Source organism: Oncorhynchus kisutch, linkage group LG7 (genome assembly GCF_002021735.2).
Source record: "Oncorhynchus kisutch isolate 150728-3 linkage group LG7, Okis_V2, whole genome shotgun sequence".
Lineage (NCBI taxonomy): Eukaryota > Metazoa > Chordata > Actinopteri > Salmoniformes > Salmonidae > Oncorhynchus > Oncorhynchus kisutch.
This window is the reverse complement of record NC_034180.2, coordinates 31158344-31178823: the sequence shown is the minus strand read 5'-3', so window position 1 is coordinate 31178823 and position 20480 is coordinate 31158344. Positions and strand designations below refer to the sequence as shown.

The window sequence follows — 20480 nt, the reverse complement described above, 5'->3', positions numbered from 1 at the left end:
ATCTTGTTAGACTCACTATGACTGGTATGGTGGGTCTCCTGTCTGTTATTCTGGGGGTAGGATTAAAGTTGCCTTTTAAATAGCGATCTAAGATCGGTATTGTTTTCTCGTGATGGTCAAGGTCAGGATTTGGGTTTGAAACTTATCCTAGATCTGTTACAGGGGTGACCCTCGGCAATTTAAATTGAGGCATATACCATTTTTATAAATTACTCGTGTGATCTAAGCGATTGGATTATGATAGTGTTCATTTTAGAGTTAATTTTGATAGATTTATCCAGCCCTTGTATGTGATTGGTCAAAAGTTGAACTGGGATGGCAACTATCTCTGCCCTCCGTAATTATTGTGGGATGTGAAGTAGAGTCCACTGTAAACACCAGTTGGAAACAGACTTTAAAAAACACCAGTTGGAAACAGACTTTAAAAACGACCTATTTTTTCAAATTTGTCGAAGTTTAATGCAACATTTAAATGGATACCCATCTGTGATTAATGGACGCATTTGATTGTATGCCTCGACTGATTTCAGCTTTTCCATTCCATTTACCGATCTACAGGCAGTCCGCGATCATTATAGTTGTGTTCAAGAACGGTCGGTGAAATCGGCCACTAATAAATAATGGAGACCGTGCAGACTTCTATGAGAATGGGTTGCCCGTTTTTAATGAAGAGGCTGATACGAGGTTAACTTAATTCACTGTTAACGTCAGGTATGTAATTCAGAGTCAACATTGTTGTGCATAATATGTACTGCATATGACCTTGTTCATACGATTATATTGTTCGCAATAGTTCATAGAAATATATATATATTTCAATTTAAGACATGAATGGCTACGTATTATTAACAACTGATTGCTTACAGTTATATGAATAATTACTATTTAATTTTACATGATGTTGAATTTTTAGATAGGCTATGTATGGACTATGGTAACATGTTATACGGTATTTCATGAATGCAAATGGTGACAACTATACAATATAATATAGCTGTGTTTCAGATAATAAATATACATTTTACTTGTATATTCATTTATCAGAGGGGGCAATCTGTGAGAGCAGCACTACTTAAATGAGTTTGCACCATATTGACCACAGATATTTATTGAAAATAATAGATAAATATACTAACACAGGCTAGATATGTTATTTTATCCATCAATCCTATGATTTTTTAAAATTTATTTATTTAGAAATGTGTGTATCTCCTCTATGCATTTTAATGTATAAGAGAAATCCCCATGCATTTCAGTTCCACTATGGCCTTGTAGTCTGACTTGAAGGACATGTGGAAATTCAAAGCAGAGCATTTACTGTAGATTTTCCATATCATCTAATGAGGCAAACTGCTTTTCCCTGGGGGTGGATGTGAGTTCTGCAGTGTGCAGTTACAGAATCTGGAAGGCCTGAGTTTTTTTTGTTTTTTTACCATATGTCTTTTAGAGTTGGGGGAACATTAAGTTGTCTTCACTCAGGATGGGAGTCCTCAAGATCATGCTGCTCATCTTTGAGTCTGTTCTGTTGTCTGACTGTGCAAGGGGTGAGTAATACATCTTTAGGATATTTTTCTCCTTAACGTAACTTGACTTCACACTGGGCACACACTGGTTAAATCAACATTGTTTCCACATTTCAATGAAATTCCGGTGAACCAACGTGGAATAGATGTTGAATTGACGCCGCTGCCCAGTGGGTTTCATTCTTGCTTTCTTGCCTACACAGTAGTGTCCAATCGTTTTAGTGAAATATTAGCAGATAAATCAGTTCGTCTAAGTTAGGTTGACCGCTGTTGCTTTTTGTTTACATGAAGAAAATCTCAGTTGGCTCTAACTTCTTCACACTGAGAAGTAAGGGGAAAAGAGAGGGGAAAAAGTAGAAAAAACTCTAAACAGAACCCAAAATCAACAGTGGTGAAATAGAGAGAAAGCCAACCCTTACCCCCCCCCCCCCCCCCCCCCCCCCCCCCCCCCCCGTGTGTGATCTTTTCAGTCATGGCCATGTGTGTGTGACTGTGTGTACATTCGCCACAGCTAAGCCAAACAAACACATCCATCAGCTTCCCAGAGTGAAAGAACACAAGTCGGTGTAAGAGTCCAGCTCTCCCGGGGTTGGTCCAGGGACCGTACTTTCTCAGCATCACATCTCTATGTGTGTGTGTACGACCATGACCAGTGTAGTGTGTTATTGCTTTGATTCAGGGTCAGAAAACTGCCTGCATTGATTGAGGATGTAAGACAAATGCAGAATGCATAGTATAATTATGCGTATGGTTTCCACAATATCACCTGTCATCAACGGCTGAAAATGTCCAGAACAGCTCAGTAGAGCTTGAAAGTCACCTTTTCAATTTAACAGCTTTGAAACTTTCACACAAACTTTTAGTGTATTCTACAGCCTCTCGCAGTGGGAAGCCAGACATCCTATTCTACGCCTCTCTCCTCATTGTTAAACTCAGAAGGGCAGCAAATGGAAGTGGCTTCTCAAAAGTACTACATGCATGTGGCTAACAGGGCATTGCAATACGGGGCAGGTGAGGGCCGGTGAGGGCCGCTAGGTGGTTTGGATGTGGGCAGATTACATCTGTGGGCCTGCAGACAATGCCTTATTCACAGCAGGACAGACAAGCCTTCACGACACAGCTAAAGCAAAAGTAAACAAGACGTGGAGGCTAAATAGGATTAGACAGGCAATTATATCTATTTACAGATGTCAATGGAAGGACAAAACCAACAGGGGAAATAGACTGCAGAGAGAAAAACGAGACATCCTAATCTGTATGCACGGTGGCCTGCACTGATTTTATCACAGAAAAAAATAGGCATATGTAGTCTGTTTTTCATACTTTCTTTCTGAAAGTGATTTTAGATAGGTCCAGAACAGATACAAATATTTACTGTTGGTGAACAGTCCCCCCCAAAATATTTAGTAATGCTCCTCTCTGACATCATATGCTCAGTTTTAAGTGGCCAAGTTTTAATATGTAATTTAGTTAAGTTAAATAATTTATTTGGCTTTTATAGGATGGTTTTAATTGTCAGGTATACAGGACTGCAGGGTGAAATGAAGTCTCCAGAAGTTGATAGAAAAGAGCCCATAGTCTACTGTATAATCCCTTAGAGGGAATGATGTGGCAGCAAGCTCCCAGGTATAACACAATGTGATCCCAGAGTAACAACTTCACCGTTTTATATTCTGTCAAATAAAGGTTTTGATTACAGACACGTGGTTTTGTAGAGGAGTAGGGACTGTCGTGGCTGTAAAACTGTGCCCTGTAAAAGTTAACAGGCAATGATAACATCATTGACAAATGCAAATGAAATTATGCCGGAGATAATCCTTTGAGTTACGTGTGAATTCAAAATAACATATTGGAAGTGTTTAGTGGTTTCATTTGGTCGTTATATGATCACCTTCTGTACTTTTACATGTTAAACTCGGGTTAAGTCCAACTTAAAGAACTAGAGTGATAATGAGCCTGCTGCCGTCAGTCTGATCATTTATCTCACTACGAAAGCCAGGACCAGTCCTCCCTTGTGCTTGGATTCATGAAACCTTCTCAGGACTGATTCCTTGAACCCCATTGGACAACCCCCCCCCCCCCTCCCTCGTATTCCCCCCAGCAGCTGTAGGAGGTGCTCCGTGATGTGTCCCGGCAGAGCTTCTAATGTGGTGACAGGACTGGGGACCACTGTGGTATAGTAACTGTGGAATGCAGCAGCCGGGACATATGGACCTGCTGTGTATTCTGTATCCTTGGTGAGAATGAGAGGATACAAGGTGTCCCTAGTACTTACCAACATACACACACACACACTCTGAAATGATTACCAGTCTCTTGTTGGAAACAGAATTGCAGTGACATCCACACAAACGGTATACTTTGTTTGTAGGAGAGGCCTGTGATTTTTGAGGCAGTATACTGTATCGACAGCAGCATATTAGCTTGACATGAACGTTTTTAACTTCAGACAAATGTTTACTCATCTACACCTTCTGAGCCATCTGGATAAATTTAGAGCATACAAACTGCTCTGCAACTGTTTTGGAAAATATACATTTTATAGGCGAGTTACATCATGGTTTTATAACAAGAAGGTACTATGAGATAAATTGTATGCCATGGGCCTTTAAAATCACAAGGGCATTTGGCTCCCAGACAGATTTCCGTAATGAGGCTAGTTTCCCAGTAAACAAATACTCCAAAGTCCTCTTATTTTTTTAAATATGGCCAAAATAGTCAGAAGATGATGACACTGTGGTGTTCTGGCACATGAGCCCAGCTGGAGAAACAGGGGGAGAGTGGACAGAGGTGAGAGAATGAAAGAGAGAGAGGGGGAGGTCTAGGCAGTACTGTAAAATCTTTGCCATGTGTTTGAGTAGTCCCCTCTGAAAACACTTGATTTAGAATTGACAACAAAATCAGTGTTATCATACTATCAGTTTCGCCAATGAAGTACCAGCACTGAAAAAGAGTGGATTCATCATAAACCCACCAACACCCACAGACACACACAACTCAGTGCAGTCCGAACGATTGACATGCCACCTCTGAACTCTACGGGCTGCTACGATTCCCCAAGCCAATTTATGACCAAACAACAACCACTGCTCTCTCGCCATCCCCCTTACATATGTCTCCCTTCTCTCTTTCCCAGTCCTTCTCTCTGCATTTCCTCCCGTTTATTACCAGTGTAAAGCCAGAGGAAGTGAATTAAGTTAATGTGCTGTCGTTAAAACAAGGCATGGAGCTGACCTTTACTCCCACCCACCCTCTCTCAGCTCACCAATAGCCCCTATTTACTGAGCCTGGGTCCATTTGCAGAGAACAATGGGTGGATTATTATATGCACTAGTCCCCCCGGTTGGACATGGCAGCAGTAATTAATTTTAAACACTCTACATCCCTGTAGACTGTGGTGATTTGCCGTCTATTAGTGTGTACGTATACTGCAAACCAGGGATTTGTTTTACTGAGGGGCTGCGATTTAGAGGTGCGTGAGGAAGAGTTATGAGAGGGAGCTACATTCAGGGTTTTGTGTAGAAGTGTGTGTGTGTGTTATTAAGCATGGGGCAATTGCTCTGTGAGAAGTCATGATAATGAGATACCCAAGGAGCAGAAGCCAATTTAGAAACCCTAGAAGTATGAGTTACCAGATACAGCAACACTTATTCCCTCTCCAAAAGTTCCACCACTAGTAGGTACTACTACATCATACCACTGCTACTACTGTGTCTACGTTTACTATGATAACAAATACAGCTGCATCTATCATTACTACCGTCACACACTGCAGCTCCTGGCAAATCTATGGAAGGGAGAGGAAGTCTAGGAAGGGACCTGGAAGAGGAAGGTGTTAGACTTCACCCCAAAGAGAGGAGAGGGCTGTACATGGTGATGGGGGAAGCTGTGATAAGTAGCCATAATGGAGGTCAATTGTTGTTTACTTTAGTGGGCCATAATCTGTGTGAGCAACACTGCCAGTTTTGACTGAGCCTAATGGGCACTCTAATTAGCATTCTGATGGAATCTCAACTATTTACACATTGTCTGCTCCCATTCACTGTTGTCATGCTCAGCTGTATGGAAAGGGGGAGAATGAAGTGTGAATAGGATTGTTTATATTCTGCCAGTCATGAGGATTTGTCTATGTAGGCCTACAGCGATCACGAGTTTGTTTGGCCACTTGGCTCCGGGTGGCAGTGTCTTTAAGCCACACACTTTGTCCCCTCTGAGTAAATGGGGTGATAGACAGACACATGGATTCATGGTGCCCTACTTAACCCACAAGGATCTCATAGAATCCTTTACAATGGGCCAGAGAGCTGGTCTGATTGACGTGTCATCATTCAAATGGTAATCACCTGCATGTGGGTTTTGATTTGATTGTTTGAGATGAACATTAAATATTCAAACTATTGAGGGATATATCTTAAAGCTGCAGTATGTAACTTTTTGGGCAACCTGACCAAATTCACATAGATATGTGAGTTATAGATCTGTCATTCTCATTGAAGTCTATGAAGTGGTAGATTTGTTCTATGTGCATTATTTCTATGCCTCCTGTTTTAAAGTTTTGGTTTTTGGTATTGGAAAATAAATTTATTTTTCTTGTTAAATAAACTGAAATTAGACAAACTATTAAAATCATATCATCCAAGAAATGGCAGAGCGATTTCTGCATATTGCACCTTTAAATCCTGCACCCACCTGTCTCCAAGCTGTTATGTAATGTCATAGTGTCACAATAACAAACAATAAGAGGTCCAAGTTCCAGCTGCATATTTCCCTGTAACTCTGGAGCGCAGGGCTGCTGTGTTACACTCTTGGACAGAGAGATTTTAAATGTTTTATTTTTTATTTCACCTTTATTTAACCTTTATTTAAGATGGGCCGTAGTCGTTGGGACGGAGCGCGGAGGTGGGGGTTAAGGGCCGCCCTGTTTGACCCTTACAAGTGATCTTACAATAACATTTCAGCTACGCAGTGGGAAGTGTTTATCTTGCGCAACCTCTTCTTTTTCAGCCTCTCTGGCCCCCTCCTCCCCTCCTCCTCCACAGCTCTCTCCTCTCCCTTATATTTTCTATTTTCTTTCGAGCAGCGGAGATCAGCCGAGAGCCTCCACTCCCCTCCGTGTTTCACAGCTGTTCTCTCAGTCACTTAACAAACGAAACGTTGAGAATCTGATGCCCACTCCTCTCACCCCTCAACAGGAGACTGTCAGTCTTGTTTTCCTGTAGATGTTAGCGTGTAGATTTATGATGAGGCCTTGTGTCTCCCTCCCTCTCTTTCCCCATTTCCTTTCTCCCTTTCTTTAGACAAGTAAAGTACACAATGCGCTCTATGATATAATAAGGGAATGTTTTAAACAGTATCTTGCTTATCTTGTACTCTTGTATGTTGAACTTGCCACAATCGTCTTTAGTTGATGTTTTATTTTCTCCTATCGTCAGTTATCAGAATTTCAAATGACTGGCATATCCGTTGCAAATGTTTCTCTCCTCTCTGAGGTAGTCATTGGAAATCACCAGCATTACTGACTCCTTCCCTCTAACCTCTCCCCTGCCTCCCCTTCAATGCTTTTTGTTCTGCAGTTAAAAGGTTGATTGAAAGTTATGGTGGCAACAGCGCTGCCTGGCTGGGTCTGAAGAAAGCCAAGGGATAGCTGGGATAACGAGGGCTGAATAAGGCCTCCACAGCCTCCACCATAACCCACCGCTCTGATCAACATCCCCCTTTGCGATGGGCATCAATGAGACCCCACATGACTTTCTGCCTTTTCACTCAGAATTCTCACTGTCTTTCTTTGGGAATTATTTTTTAGAATTTGTAAGTTCTATTCTGTATGCACTATTTCTGTCAAACGGAATAGGCATTGTTTAGGAAAGCCTTTGGGAATTGGGGAATGTTGTTGTATTATGTCAGAAATTGAGTTTTGATGGTGGAGACTGTGGGAGTGGAACTTGAAACAATGCCAAAGATCACCCTACTACTGTAATTGGGTTGACATTCTTTATTTTCAATGTCGATCACTTTCAGGATCCAAAAGTAATTTCTTTTTTTTCGTGAACTTTATATACACAAGGGATCCACAGACCCATAGACGAATGGTTTAACAAAGAATGGAAAAATATTTCCCACTTTTAACTTGAAGACTTAAGGAGGCTGGGGACAGGAGAGTAAAAATGGTTCAGAAGCTGAAAGTATGATCTGTCGTATTTTATAGTTGGGCTATTGCTGTCCCAGACTGGAATTTCTGCACCATGTAGTGAAACTGATTTGATTTCCTCATGTACAGGGATGTGAGTTTGGGCTCCAGCTTTGGGCCAGGATGCACTTGGGTGGGGGAAGGGGGACTAGCATACACATGGAGATTCAAGGATGTTTTGGAGGATTCCTTCCAGGCTTAAATTGACCTATAGCTGACTTTGTTGTGCTGGTGTGTGTTTTCTGTGTCCGTCAGTACAGTATGTCTAAGATAGCTACTGTTTTGCCTAGCACGCTCACTTTGCAAATGTATGTCTGCAGGTCACTTTGGTAAAGGGACTGCGTGACAACATGTGTGAGGTTGGTGAATGAAGGAATAAAGAGAGGTAGACACATACAGACATGGCAAACATAGATGTATAGAGCGGAGTGACCTTTGTGGTCGGACTTGTAAGGTGAACCGGTAAAGCGGGGAACACTGTAACTGTGAAAGGCCGGGTACCTCCTGGTAATGACAGGCACAGCAACTCCACAATGACAGATTGATTTCAGACAATATTCCTGAATTGTCAAGAGGCCCCATGGCTGTCAGTAGGAGCTTTGCCAACACCCCCACCCCCTCTGTCTGTCTCTCTACCCTTCACCATCTCCCTCTGTCTCATCTCTTTCTACCCAGGCACTGCTGCTACATCTCATTCTGTCATTGGCTCTCTCTCTTTGAAAAGGCGCTGGTGTAAAACGCATTAGTGTGTCATGTGGAGGATTTGGTGATGCTCAGAGCGTACAGTAACAGTGGTGTAGGGTTCCTTCTGGGCCAGCTAATGGAGGGGCACACATACAGGGGCACACAGACAGAGACAGGGTACAGTATGGGTAATGGAGGGGCATACCGACAGGGTACAGTATGGGTAATGGAGGGGCACAGAGACAGAGACAGGGTACAGTATGGGTAATGGAGGGGCACACAGACAGAGACAGGGTACAGTATGGGTAATGGGGGGGGGGGGGGGCATACCGACAGGGTACAGTATGGGTAATGGAGGGGCACACAGACAGGGTACAGTATGGGTAATGGAGGGGCAAACCGACAGGGTACAGTATGGGTAATGGAGGGGCACAGAGACAGGGTACAGTATGGGTAATGGAGGGGCACACAGACAGAGACAGGGTACAGTATGGGTAATGGAGGGGCACAGAGACAGGGTACAGTATGGGTAATGGAGGGGCATACCGACAGGGTACAGTATGGGTAATGGAGGGGCACAGAGACAGGGTACAGTATGGGTAATGGAGGGGCACACAGACAGAGACAGTGTACAGTATGGGTAATGGAGGGGCACACAGACAGGGTACAGTATGGGTAATGGAGGGGCACACAGACAGAGACAGGGTACAGTATGGGTAATGGAGGGGCATACCGACAGGGTACAGTATGGGTAATGGAGGGGCACACAGACAGAGACAGGGTCACCACACACAGATCCTCTCTGGACCCCCTCTGACCTCAGATACAGACTCAGATACACACTGCCGGTGCTGCTGTTGACAGCAGGTCTTGTTTACTAGACAGTCCTAATGCTTAGTGATCAGTGAACTTGTAGTCTTCTAGTAGTTAGAGAAGCACAGAGTCATGTATACAGATCTTTATCTCTATTTGGCTGTCGGGAAGTTGACTTGATGATAAAGCAAGAGGACTATGACCTAACCAACAGGCCCAATCAGTTGACTGCAGATTAAATAGTGTTGGCCATGCTTGAGATCCACGTTGGAATGCAGCAGAGGAGATGAGGAGGAGGGGGGTGCAAGGAGTGGTAGAGTACACAGACGGAGACACTCTCACTGTTGACTGTCAGGGCCCATGAAGCACCAGAAAATACAGACCCCTATAGCTAGCGAAGGGAAGAGAGCAGGCAGACTGATTTCTGAGGAGGAAGGAGTATTAGTTAAACCCTAATCTAGTGAGTGGCTTAATCTTTAACCAACCGTGGTACAGTATGTGAAGTAGACAGACTGACGTGCAAATGAATGGCTCTATATTGCCTCCAAAACTGTATGTGTGTGTCCACATTCATTCTACTGTATGTGTTTCGCTTCTCTCCAATTGTATGATAAGGATAGCAAGAAACAGGTGCACATATTCCCTCTACTGTCCCCCTATACAAGAAAGAGCAGAGAGAGAGAAAAGGTTTTTAGGTTTTGTTGTGTCATATGCCCAGACCAGTCCAGACTGAGCCCAGATCAGGGTAGGGTGCGGGGAGCAGGGTGTGAGATTGTTGAGATTCCTGGTACTGCCACCTGGACCCTCCTAATCCCCTTCACTCCCTCCAAATCTCCTCTACCGAGTCCCTACAAGCTGTGTGTTAAAGGAGGCCTCACTGTCAATCTTTGCCTCTGCTCTCTGTCACTCTCTAAATCAACCTCTCTCTCTTGCTTTAACCTTCACCCTACTCCTCTCTTTCTAACTTTCTCTTCCTTCTCCCTCTCCCTCTTCAACTCCCCCTCTGTAACGCTATATATCACTGCCCTCCATTCTCTTCCTATCTTTACCCATCTGTTGCCCTTATCCCCCTCCCATCCGCTCACTCCTTCCCTCTCTCCTGATTAGTGCCCCTAAGCACACTCTCTGCTCCTGTGTGTGCACCATGCCGTGGCCTAATGGAGTGAGATAGGGCTGCATGACAGACGAGGCCTTTACACATACTCAGAGGAGCAGCAAACCAATGTCCAAGAACAAATGTGCTCTATGTTACATTACAGATCTTCAGTATAACAGTAATGTATGGTAATGTGCAAAGGGGTTGGCATTTCAATTTGTTCTGGCGATCAACGCATGCTTTTTCAAATTAACCAGTTAAAAGCTATATAGCACCAATTATTTGTATTGATACATGGGTTTCATGAATTTCTACAGTCACTCAGAGAGGATGACATAGTGGATATGCGATTATGATGTTCTTGGTCCTGTGGTTGTTGCAGCACAGACTCCAGCATACATACACAAACTCTCTCTTCCCTCAGCAGGAGCTGGGGCTGGTAGAAGGTATTCAAGCCTAATGAAATATAGCAGCTCAGAGTTCAAAGGCTCCACAGTAGGGGCTGTTAGGGGTAGACCGCGTGATGGAGACGTTTCCAGAAGCTTTATGACACTTTATGAGTAATTTCTGCCTTTCTTCCTGTTCATTTGATGGAGCCTGCAGGAGCTCATTGTTCTGCATGGGGCCATTAGGAGAGGAAGCGGAGGCAGATCCACTGGTGTTTGTCGTAATCACTGTCAAAACCAGCTTCCTCTCTGCTTTGAAGTGGCAGCAGTTATATTTCAATTAATTAACATTGAAAACATAGATTGGCAGGAGCATCTCATTCTTTCTCCATCCCTCTTGTTCACTGCCGCCCTCTTTCTCTCTTTTGCGCTTTCTCTCCATGGTCTCATGTCACCCAATAGCTCTTACTCTCTTGCCATTCCCACCACTGTAGCCATGGCTATTCAGCCCACATCAGATGGTGCCAAAGAAAGCCTCATTGTCCCCCCTGGTCTGGTCTGGTCTTACCCTGCTCTTATCTATTGATTGGAAAGGCGAGAGGAGAAAATAAAAGGTATTGATTACCAGACGAGGTGAAGTTGTTGGGCAGGACGTCTGAGGTGGTAAGAAAAGACAGCATTCTTTACCCTCCGCTGCCCAACTGCTGTCAGAGCACCCTCTCTCCCTCTGTCCTCCCACTTTTACCCTATCGCTGTCCCCCTCCCCCGCCGCTATTCTTGAGTCGCCAAGATGGCTCTTTCTCAGAGTGATTGTTATCTGTGCTTGTGAAATGTATAGCCCGGCGCAGCAGTGGTCTCAGAACAGAAGCTATGGTCTTTCACACAATCCCCATGCCATGTTGACTGCCTCACCTTCCCTCTCTACTCAACCTCTCAAGTCTCAAGTAAAGTCTCTGGTCCTGGGTTCGGTTTCTTGTTTTCATGTATTTTTTTCTTTCACATCCACCTTTCTTTCTCTTCCTGTTTTGGCTGGCTTTGACAGACTATTTGTGGGTAACATACTATCCGACTAGTAACTCTTTTGCCATCCATTCTGTTTGTTGTAATATTAAAGTTCGCCTAAGGTTTTAGGAGATGGACAGTAGGATGATGTCTCCCTGGAACTACAGGTTCCATTAAACACTGGTTTCCTTCACTAACTGCCTCTGGGCAGACTGATGCCTGCGACTGTCTGGAGACTGGTACGCTTCACTAAGGAAACAGACAAGCAGTACTGAGGACTTCCCACTCACTGGTGGGACAAGAAGTTGCACTGATCCAGAACAAGAGTGGTTTGCTTCTTTCAAAGCTAGGATTGGTGAGAGTTAAGCTGGATCAGTGTTACTGAACAATGTCTTGCTAGAGCCAAAATATTTGATCTCATCCAAATGTGTCAATGGTTCATGGTTTTGGCATGGGACTGTTAGAAATGAGAGAAAAAAACATGGGTTCTCTGGTGAGATGGAGAGCAAATACTTTTGTGGGTGAGTTACATGCAAACCACACCGGCCACGTTTGGTGTGCGAGTCTTCAAAATAAATGTACACATACATGTTATTCAATCATTTACCCCACACTGCTAGTGTGCGTGAACTAGCATCTGCATAGCCAAGCTAAAATAGAGCTTGATTCTATTTGAGAAGCTCTACAAGTCCCCTATTGCATATCAGGAAGATACAAACTCACGTGGTTGTTTTGAAAAACGAACGAGGAGATATTAATCAAGGATAGCTACCTAAAAACTAACTAGGTTTCCCTATGTATCTGTGAATTAATCGTCAGAAGTAGAGAAACACATGATATTTATATGATCCGGGTCAAAATTCTACAAAAACCAGCTAAAAAGGGGACCATATATATGATCAGGTAAAATAACAACCCAATCAATGTTAATCTCCCAGGGCAAACTGCTAGCAACAGCTATCTAGCTTAATTCATGAATGTTTCATATGTGTTTAGAGCTGTCCCCAAATTAATATAGTTGGCTCACAGTTTTTTGTATTTTAACCTGGGTGTCATGATCGAGTCTGGTGGTGATCATAGACGGAGGACTCTAGTCGGACTCTAGTTTCAAAAGCCTGTTTTAGCATGGGCTGCACCATTGAGGACTTTCACCATTTTGAAGAAGTCACCTGGGTGGGACTTCCTATAGACGGGTTGGATGACATCATGACAATTATGCGAAAGCATCGATGATGAAGGCCGTGGGGTGTTATGATTCTGAACGGTCAAATGGCTAGCAACAATGACAAGAGGGAATCATATTTTATTCTCTGTCCCCAACGCACCAGATGACCAGTTTTGCTAGCTTTTAGCCGTACCCTCATCCTACTCCTCCTCTGTCCCTGACGTGGAGGCTAACCCAGGCCCTGCATGTCCCCAGGCACTCTCATTTGTTGACTTCTGTAATCGAAAAAGCCTTGGTTTCATGCATGTTAACATCAGAAGCCTTCTCCCTAAGTTTGTTTTACTCACTGCTTTAGCACACTCCACCAACCCTGATGTCCTTGCCGTGTCTGAATCCTGGCTTAGGAAGGCCACCAAAAATTCTGGGATTTCCATACCCAACTACAACATTTTCCATCAAGATAGAACTGTCAAAGGGGGAGGAGTTGCAATCTACTGCAGAGATAGCTTGCAAAGTTCTGTCATACTATCCAAGTCTATGCCCAAACAATTCGAGCTTCTAATTTTAAAAATGAATCTCTCCAGAAATAAGTCTCTCACTGTTGCCGCCTGTAATAGACCGCCCTCAGCTCCTAGCTGTGCCCTGGACACCATATGTGAATTGATTGCCCCCCATCTATCTTCAGAGTTCGTTCTGTTAGGTGACTTAAACTGGGATATGCTTCACACCCCGGCAGTCCTACAATCTAAGCTAGATGCCCTCAATCTCACACAAATTATCAAGGAAACCACCAGGTACAACCCTAAATCCATAAACATGGGCACCCTCATAGATATTATCCTGACCAACTTGCCCTCCAAATACACCTCTGCTGTTTTCAATCAGGATCTCAGCAATCACGGCCTCTTTGCCTGCATCCGCTATGGGTCCGAGGTCAAACGACCACCCCTCATCACTGTCAAACGCTCCCTAAAACACTTCTGCGAGCAGGTCTTTCTAATCGACCTGGCCCAGGTAACCTGGAAGGATATTGACCTCATCCCGTCAGCCGAGGATGCCTGGTCGTTCTTTAAAAGTAATTTCCTCACCATCTTAAATAAGCATGCCCCTTTCAAAAAATTTAGAACTAAGAACAGATATAGCCCTTGGTTCACTCCAGACCTGACTGCCCTTGACCAGCACAAAAACATCCTGTGGAGGACTGCAATAGCATCGAATAGTCCCCGCGATGTGCAACTGTTCAGGGAAGTCAGGAAGCAATACACACAGTCAGTCAGGAAAGCAAAGGCTAGCTTTTTCAAACAGAAATTTGCATCCTGTAGCTCTAACTCCAAAAAGTTATGGGACACTGTAAAGTCCATGGAGAACAAGAGCACCTCCTCGCAGCTGCCCACTGCACTGAGGCTAGGTCACCACCGATAAATCCATAATCAAACATTTCAATAAGCATTTCTCTACGGCTGGCCATGCTTTCCTCCTGGCTACCCCAACCCCGGCCAACAGCTCGGCACCCCTCGCAGCTACTTGCCCGAGCCTCGCCAGCTTCTCCTTCACCCAAATCCAGAACGCAGATGTTCTGAAAGCGCTGCAAAACCTGGAACCGTACAAAACAGCTGGGCTAGACAATCTGGATCCTCTCTTTATAAAATTATCCGCCGCCATTGTTGCAACCTCTATTACCAGTCTGTTCAACCTCTCTTTCATTTCGTCTGAGATCCCTAAAGATTGGAAGGCTGCCGCGGTCATCCCCCTCTTCAAAGGGGGTGACACACTAGACCCAAACTGTTATAGACTTATATCCATCCTGCCCTGCCTTTCTAGATTTATATCCATCCTGCCCTGCCTTTCTACTCTTTGAAAGCCAAGTTAATAAACAGATCACTGACCATTTCGAATTCCACCGTACCTTCTGCGCTGTGCAATCCGGTTTCCGAGCTGGTCACGGGTGCACCTCAGCCACGCTCAAGCTACTAAACGATAACCGCCATCACTAAAAGACAGTACTGTGCAGCCGTCTTCATCGACCTGACCAAGGCTTTCGACTCTCAATCACCACATTCTTATTGTCAAATTAAATAGCCTTGGTTTCTCAAATGACTACCTCGCCTGGTTCACCAACTACTTCGCAGATCGTGTTCAGTGTGTAAAATCGGATGGCCTGTTGTCCGGACCTCTGGCAGTCTCTATTGATCCACAGGGATCAATTCTCGGGCTGACTCTTTTCTCTGTACATATCAATGATGTCGCTCTTGCTGCGGGTGATTCCCTGATCCACCTCTACGCAGACGACACCATTCTGTATACATCTGACCCTTCTTTGGACACTGTGTTAACTAACCTACAAACGAGCTTCAATGCCATACAACACTCCTTCCGTGGCCTCCAACTGCTCTTAAAAGCTAGCAAAACCAAATGCATGCTTTCTCAACCGTTCGCTGCCCTCACCCGCCCACCCGACTAGCATCACTACTCTGGACGGTTCTGAGTTGGACAACTACAAATACCTAGGTGTCTGGCTAGACTGTAAACTCTCCTTCCAGACTCATATCAAACATCTCCAATCCAAAATCAAATCTAGAATCGGCTTTCTATTTCGCAACGAAGCCTCCTTCACTCACGCCACCAAACTTACCCTTGTAAAACTGTGTCTACCAATTTTCCCTATAATTAAATTTTAAAAAAAAATTAAAGAAGGTTTTACAATCACAGAAAGATTGAAAACAAATCTACATGTACAAATTGGTGAACTTCCCCTTTAATGCTGAGTGCCAAAAAGCCAGGCATCAGATCAAAAGTCTTTGTTTGGTATGACTCGACCAGGGATCGAACCTCCACCCTTCCAATCTTAGGGTGGATAGGAGGAAAGAGAGCTAGGAAAGCAAAGAAGGGGAGGAAAGTAAGCAAAGGGGATCAAGGAAAGCAAGCTAGGAAAGGAGGGAATTAAGATATGAAAAGAAGAAAGGAAGCTAGGATACCAAAACAGATGCATTTTCAAAAGTTATTGTAATATATTCATTTTTATCTTATTTTTATGAGACCTGAAGATGTCCTAGTCTAGATTCTTGTATATTACATTTGCACAACTGATCTGTAAAATGCAACTCACAAATATGTGGAGTCAACTCACAAAATTAATACAAGTCATAAATATGTAAGATGCAGGTCACAAGAGTTAATCAGTCATATTCACGAAAACATATTTGACCACTGTTGTGTTTGCAAAGTAAAAAATATTTTTGTCAAATATGCTGTGTTAACCAGTAAAAAAACTGTATTGCGTTCATTTGTAAATCCTAATTTGTGACTCATTTGCTTTTGGATCATGACATATAGTTTGTGAAACTATATGGGCATATTTACAGACTGGTTTTTATTTGGAAGTTGCATTCTGTATTTGCACAACACCTCTTTTGTTTGTGACTCACTACTTATTTTGATAAAAAATCACCATATTATAGGCACCCTTTCAGTTTGTTTGCCAACAATTTCCTTCTAGTAGAAGAAGAAAATGGACTACTTCTAAATGGAGATGGCCTCAATTGTGCTGCCCGTGCTCTCACAAACACCATAATGGGACAGATACACTGATGCGATGTCTAAGTCTATGATGGGGATAGACAAAATCAACATGCGCATGATGGCGCATGCACACGCGTGACCTGTGTAGCCATGGTGTTAGTGTGGTACGACTAAGACCTACATTGCCTTCGGAAAGTATTCAGACCCCTTGACTTTTTCCACATTTTGTTACGTTACTGCCTACCTCAGCAATTTACACACAATACCCTATAATGACAAAGCAAAAACTGTTTTTTAGAATAGTTTGCAAATGTATAAAATAATTAAGACAGAAATACCTTATTTACATAAGTATTCAGACCCTTTGCTATGAGACTTGAAATTTAGCTCAGGTGCATCCTGTTTCCATTGATCATCCTTGAGATGTTTTTACAACTTGATTAGAGTCCACCTGTGGTAAATGAAATTGATTGGACATGATTTGGAACACACCTGTCTATATAAGGTCCCACAGTTGACAGTGCATACCAGAGCAAAAACCAAGCCATGAGGTTGAAGGAAATGTCCGTAAAGCTCAGAAACAGAATTGTTTCCAGGCACAGATCTGGGGAAGGGTACCAACATCTTTTGCAGCATTGAAGGTCCCCCAGAACACAGTGGCGTCCCTCATTCATAAATGAAATAAGTTTGTAATCACCAAGATTCTTCCTAGAGCTGGCCACTCGGCCAAACTGAGCAATGAGGAGAGAAGGGCATGGGTCAGGGAGGTAACCAAGAACCCGATGGTCACTCTGACAGAGCTATAGAGTTCCTCTGTGGAGATGGGAGAACCTTCCAGAAGGACAACCATCTCAGGCCTTTGGGTTAGAGTGGCCAGACAGAAGCCATTCCTCAGTAAAAGGCAAATATATGACAGCCCTCGTGGAGTTTGCCAAAAGGCACTAAAAGAACTCTCCGACCATGAGAAACAAGATTCTCTGGTCTGATGAATCCAAGATTGAACTCTTTGGCCTGAATGCCAAGCGTCACGTCTGGAGGAAACCTGGCACAGTCCCTACGGTGAAGCATGGTGGTGGCAGCATCATGCTGTGGGGGTGTTTTCAGTGGCAGGGACTGGGAGACTAGTCAGGATCAAGGCAAAGATGAACGGAGCAAAGTACAGAGAGATCCTTGATGAAAACCTGCTCAAGTGCACTCAGGACCTCAGACTGTGGCTAAGGTTCACCTTCCAACAGGACAATGACCCTAAGCACACAGCCAAGATAATGCAGGAGTGGCTTTGGGACAAGTTTCTGAATGTCCTTGAGTGTTCCAGTCAGAGCCTGGACTTGAACCCAATCAAACATCTCTGGAGAGACCTGTGCAGCATTGCTCCCCATCCAACCTGATAGAGCTTGAGAGGATCTGCAGAGAACAATGGGAGAAACTCCCCAAATACAAGTGTGCCAAGCTTGTAGTGTCATACCCAAGAAGACTCAAGGCTGTAATCGCTGTCAAAGGAGCTACAACAAAGTACTGAGTTAAGGGTCTGAAAACTTAAGTAAATGTGATATTTCATTTTATTTATTTATTTATTATCAATTAGCAAAAACGTTTAAAAAAAACTATTTTTGCTTTGTCAATATGGGGTATTGTGTGTAGATTGATGAAGGAAAAAAACTATTTAATACATTTTAGAATAAGGCTGTAACGTAACAAAATGTGGAAAAAGGGGTTAGAATACTTTCCGAATGCTCTGTAAGTGTGTTGTTTACTGTATTGCATGCATCACTGAGTGCGGTTTCTTGAGACCCAGGTGTTCTCTATTCTAATGTCTGTCAGCAATGGAGTCATTCCTTTATTGACCTGTTTGTGATGACGAGAAAGACCAAAGCACTCGTAGAGAGGAAAAAATGCATGTACACATCATTACAAATCCGCAGGTGTTTTGAAGAAGAAAACAGAAAGGAGGGAAGAGCTGCCAGCCCATCTGAACATCACTGAAGCCTGGCAGCCTACTACAGTCTGCTTGTGTGTTCCCCTCTTCCTTTCTCATTCTCTGATTCCCTGCTCTGTTTCTCTCTAGCTTTGTCCTCACGTTGAATCAACAGTTGCTTAACCCCTCCAAACGGTTCATAAAACCAGAGATATATTTAGCCTGAATCACAAGAATGCCTCTTGTTTAATGTGCCCTTTTCTCTTAAAATAATCCATCACCAAATTGAGCAAAGAGAAACAGAGCTAATTCTGTGAGTCGATTATTTTTTTTTTATTACTTTTATTTTACTAGGCAAGTCAGTTAAGAAAAAATTCTTATTTTCAATGACAGCCTAGGAACAGTGGGTTAACTGCCTGTTCAGGGGCAGAACGACAGATTTGTACCTTGTCAGCTCGGGGATTCGAACTTGCAACCTTTCGATTACTAGTCCAACGCTCTAACCACTAGGCTACCCTGCCGAATGAAAGATTCCATTTTAACGCAGAGCCCGGCTAAAATAAGGCCCTTCACCATTACGGCAACACGGGAAAGCTCATGCATGCGGTCATATGTATCGCTTTCCATTTACAGGGACACTAATAACGCAAACCAGTTGTGTAAACACTCAAGTGCTGACCCGTTTGATGTAAATCTTCCAGAGTTCCATTTGTCATCCCACTGTTTAGTAACAGAGTTCCATTTGTCATCCCACTGTTTAGTAACAGAGTTCCATTTGTCATCCCACTGTTTAGTAACAGAGTTCCTCCACTGACATGAACAGACTTTGTTAGAGTAGATTGAAGTATGCAGTGTGTCATAGATCATGTAAAAGAACAAACTGAATCTAAGTGTGTAACAGAGTTACAAACTGATGTCACTGCAATGGACCTATTGAGTATTTACTTCACAGGGAGGGTCTCTGTCTCTAAGCATTTAATCTGAGGCTTCATTTCAGCTACAATTTTAAAAGAACCTGTCCTTGAGATGGAGGAGGAGAAGTATTTCTGTTGAGGAGAGGATGGTGGTCATTCATACTGCACAAACACTTATTACGTTATTCAGACGGTGGCCTTGACTTTCAGCACCTCTTCATGTCTTGTCTTTCAAAGCACATCAAAAGGCTTTTAAAGAGGAGAGACGGAGGGAGGAAATCATTTGTTGCACATTCCACGCACTTGATGTGGCTGCCAAGCCCTCTTCTAGTTTATTAAGCCAACGTGTTTTTTCAGGGGGCAAAAAAAGTGTTTGTGAGTGCTTTCAGTTCTTTAACAACACTAAAGAAATACTACTTTCTTCTTCTTGCATAAACAATGCGCTCTTTGAAAATAACATTTCTCCAAAAGATCATTCTCATGATACAGAAGAAAGAGAATGTGGGGTTAGAAAAACTTGACCCCTAAGGCTTTGTTCTGATAATGCTGAATTAGTGCATTTTGACAGTTTGCTATAGGCCTGGTTAGTTGATAGAAATTAGTTAGTAGTTTATTTCATCTGTGGTAGAAGGTCGCTTCTCTGTTGTCATTGCACATTTAGAAGCAGTTGATTGCATTAGATTAACACTCATTAGCTTTATGAATTAGTGAAGCTGAGACTCAGGCTGGGCAGGGGGTATTTCCTCCATGTGCGGTGACCTCTCTCTCACTCTCTCTGTGGTTCTGAGCAGATAGTCTGTTGAGGAGGAGTGAACACTGAGTCCCTCTGTTCTACTCTCATGGTAGCAGAGGAGTGAGATATGGGCCGGCTGAAAACCCGAAAAAGACTGTGGTCACGTTCTCCCCACAGACGTAAACAGTGACACTTACAATTTCCTGTGCATGCTGCAGAACAGGAAGGCCAAAGAGGACGGCAGAGCCTGTGCACTCCACGTGCGTATCTGGGAGTACGTCTGTGCGTGTGTGTGTAAGACGGATTTAACATAGCATATGGTTCACCTTCTCTCATGGAGCAGTCAGAGTGGAGTGAAAGGATAGCGTACACTCACCCTTTGACTGTCCACTTTATGCAGTCTAGTAGATTAGTGTGTTGATAATGCAGTTTAAAAAAATGGTACACACAACTTGTGAGGGGTCTGTTACCATTACAATGAACAGACCCTGAAGTCCACCTCCCCCAAGGGTTATTACCCCCAGGCAGCCCAGGGTTCCAGAT

At 43.4% G+C, this 20480-nt stretch overlaps 1 protein-coding gene across 1 annotated transcript in view; it reads left to right on the top strand.

The window, feature by feature from the left end:
* The first annotated feature begins 269 nt into the window (after positions 1 to 269).
* Positions 270 to 20480, top strand: part of LOC109893748 (fibroblast growth factor receptor-like 1) — a 47272-nt gene continuing 27061 nt past the window's right edge. The window contains exons 1-2 of the mRNA XM_031828930.1: positions 270 to 711; positions 1448 to 1544. Of these exons, the coding sequence (XP_031684790.1) occupies positions 1481 to 1544 (64 nt within the window). The 5' untranslated portion in view covers positions 270 to 711; positions 1448 to 1480. The remainder of the gene's footprint in view (positions 712 to 1447; positions 1545 to 20480) is intronic.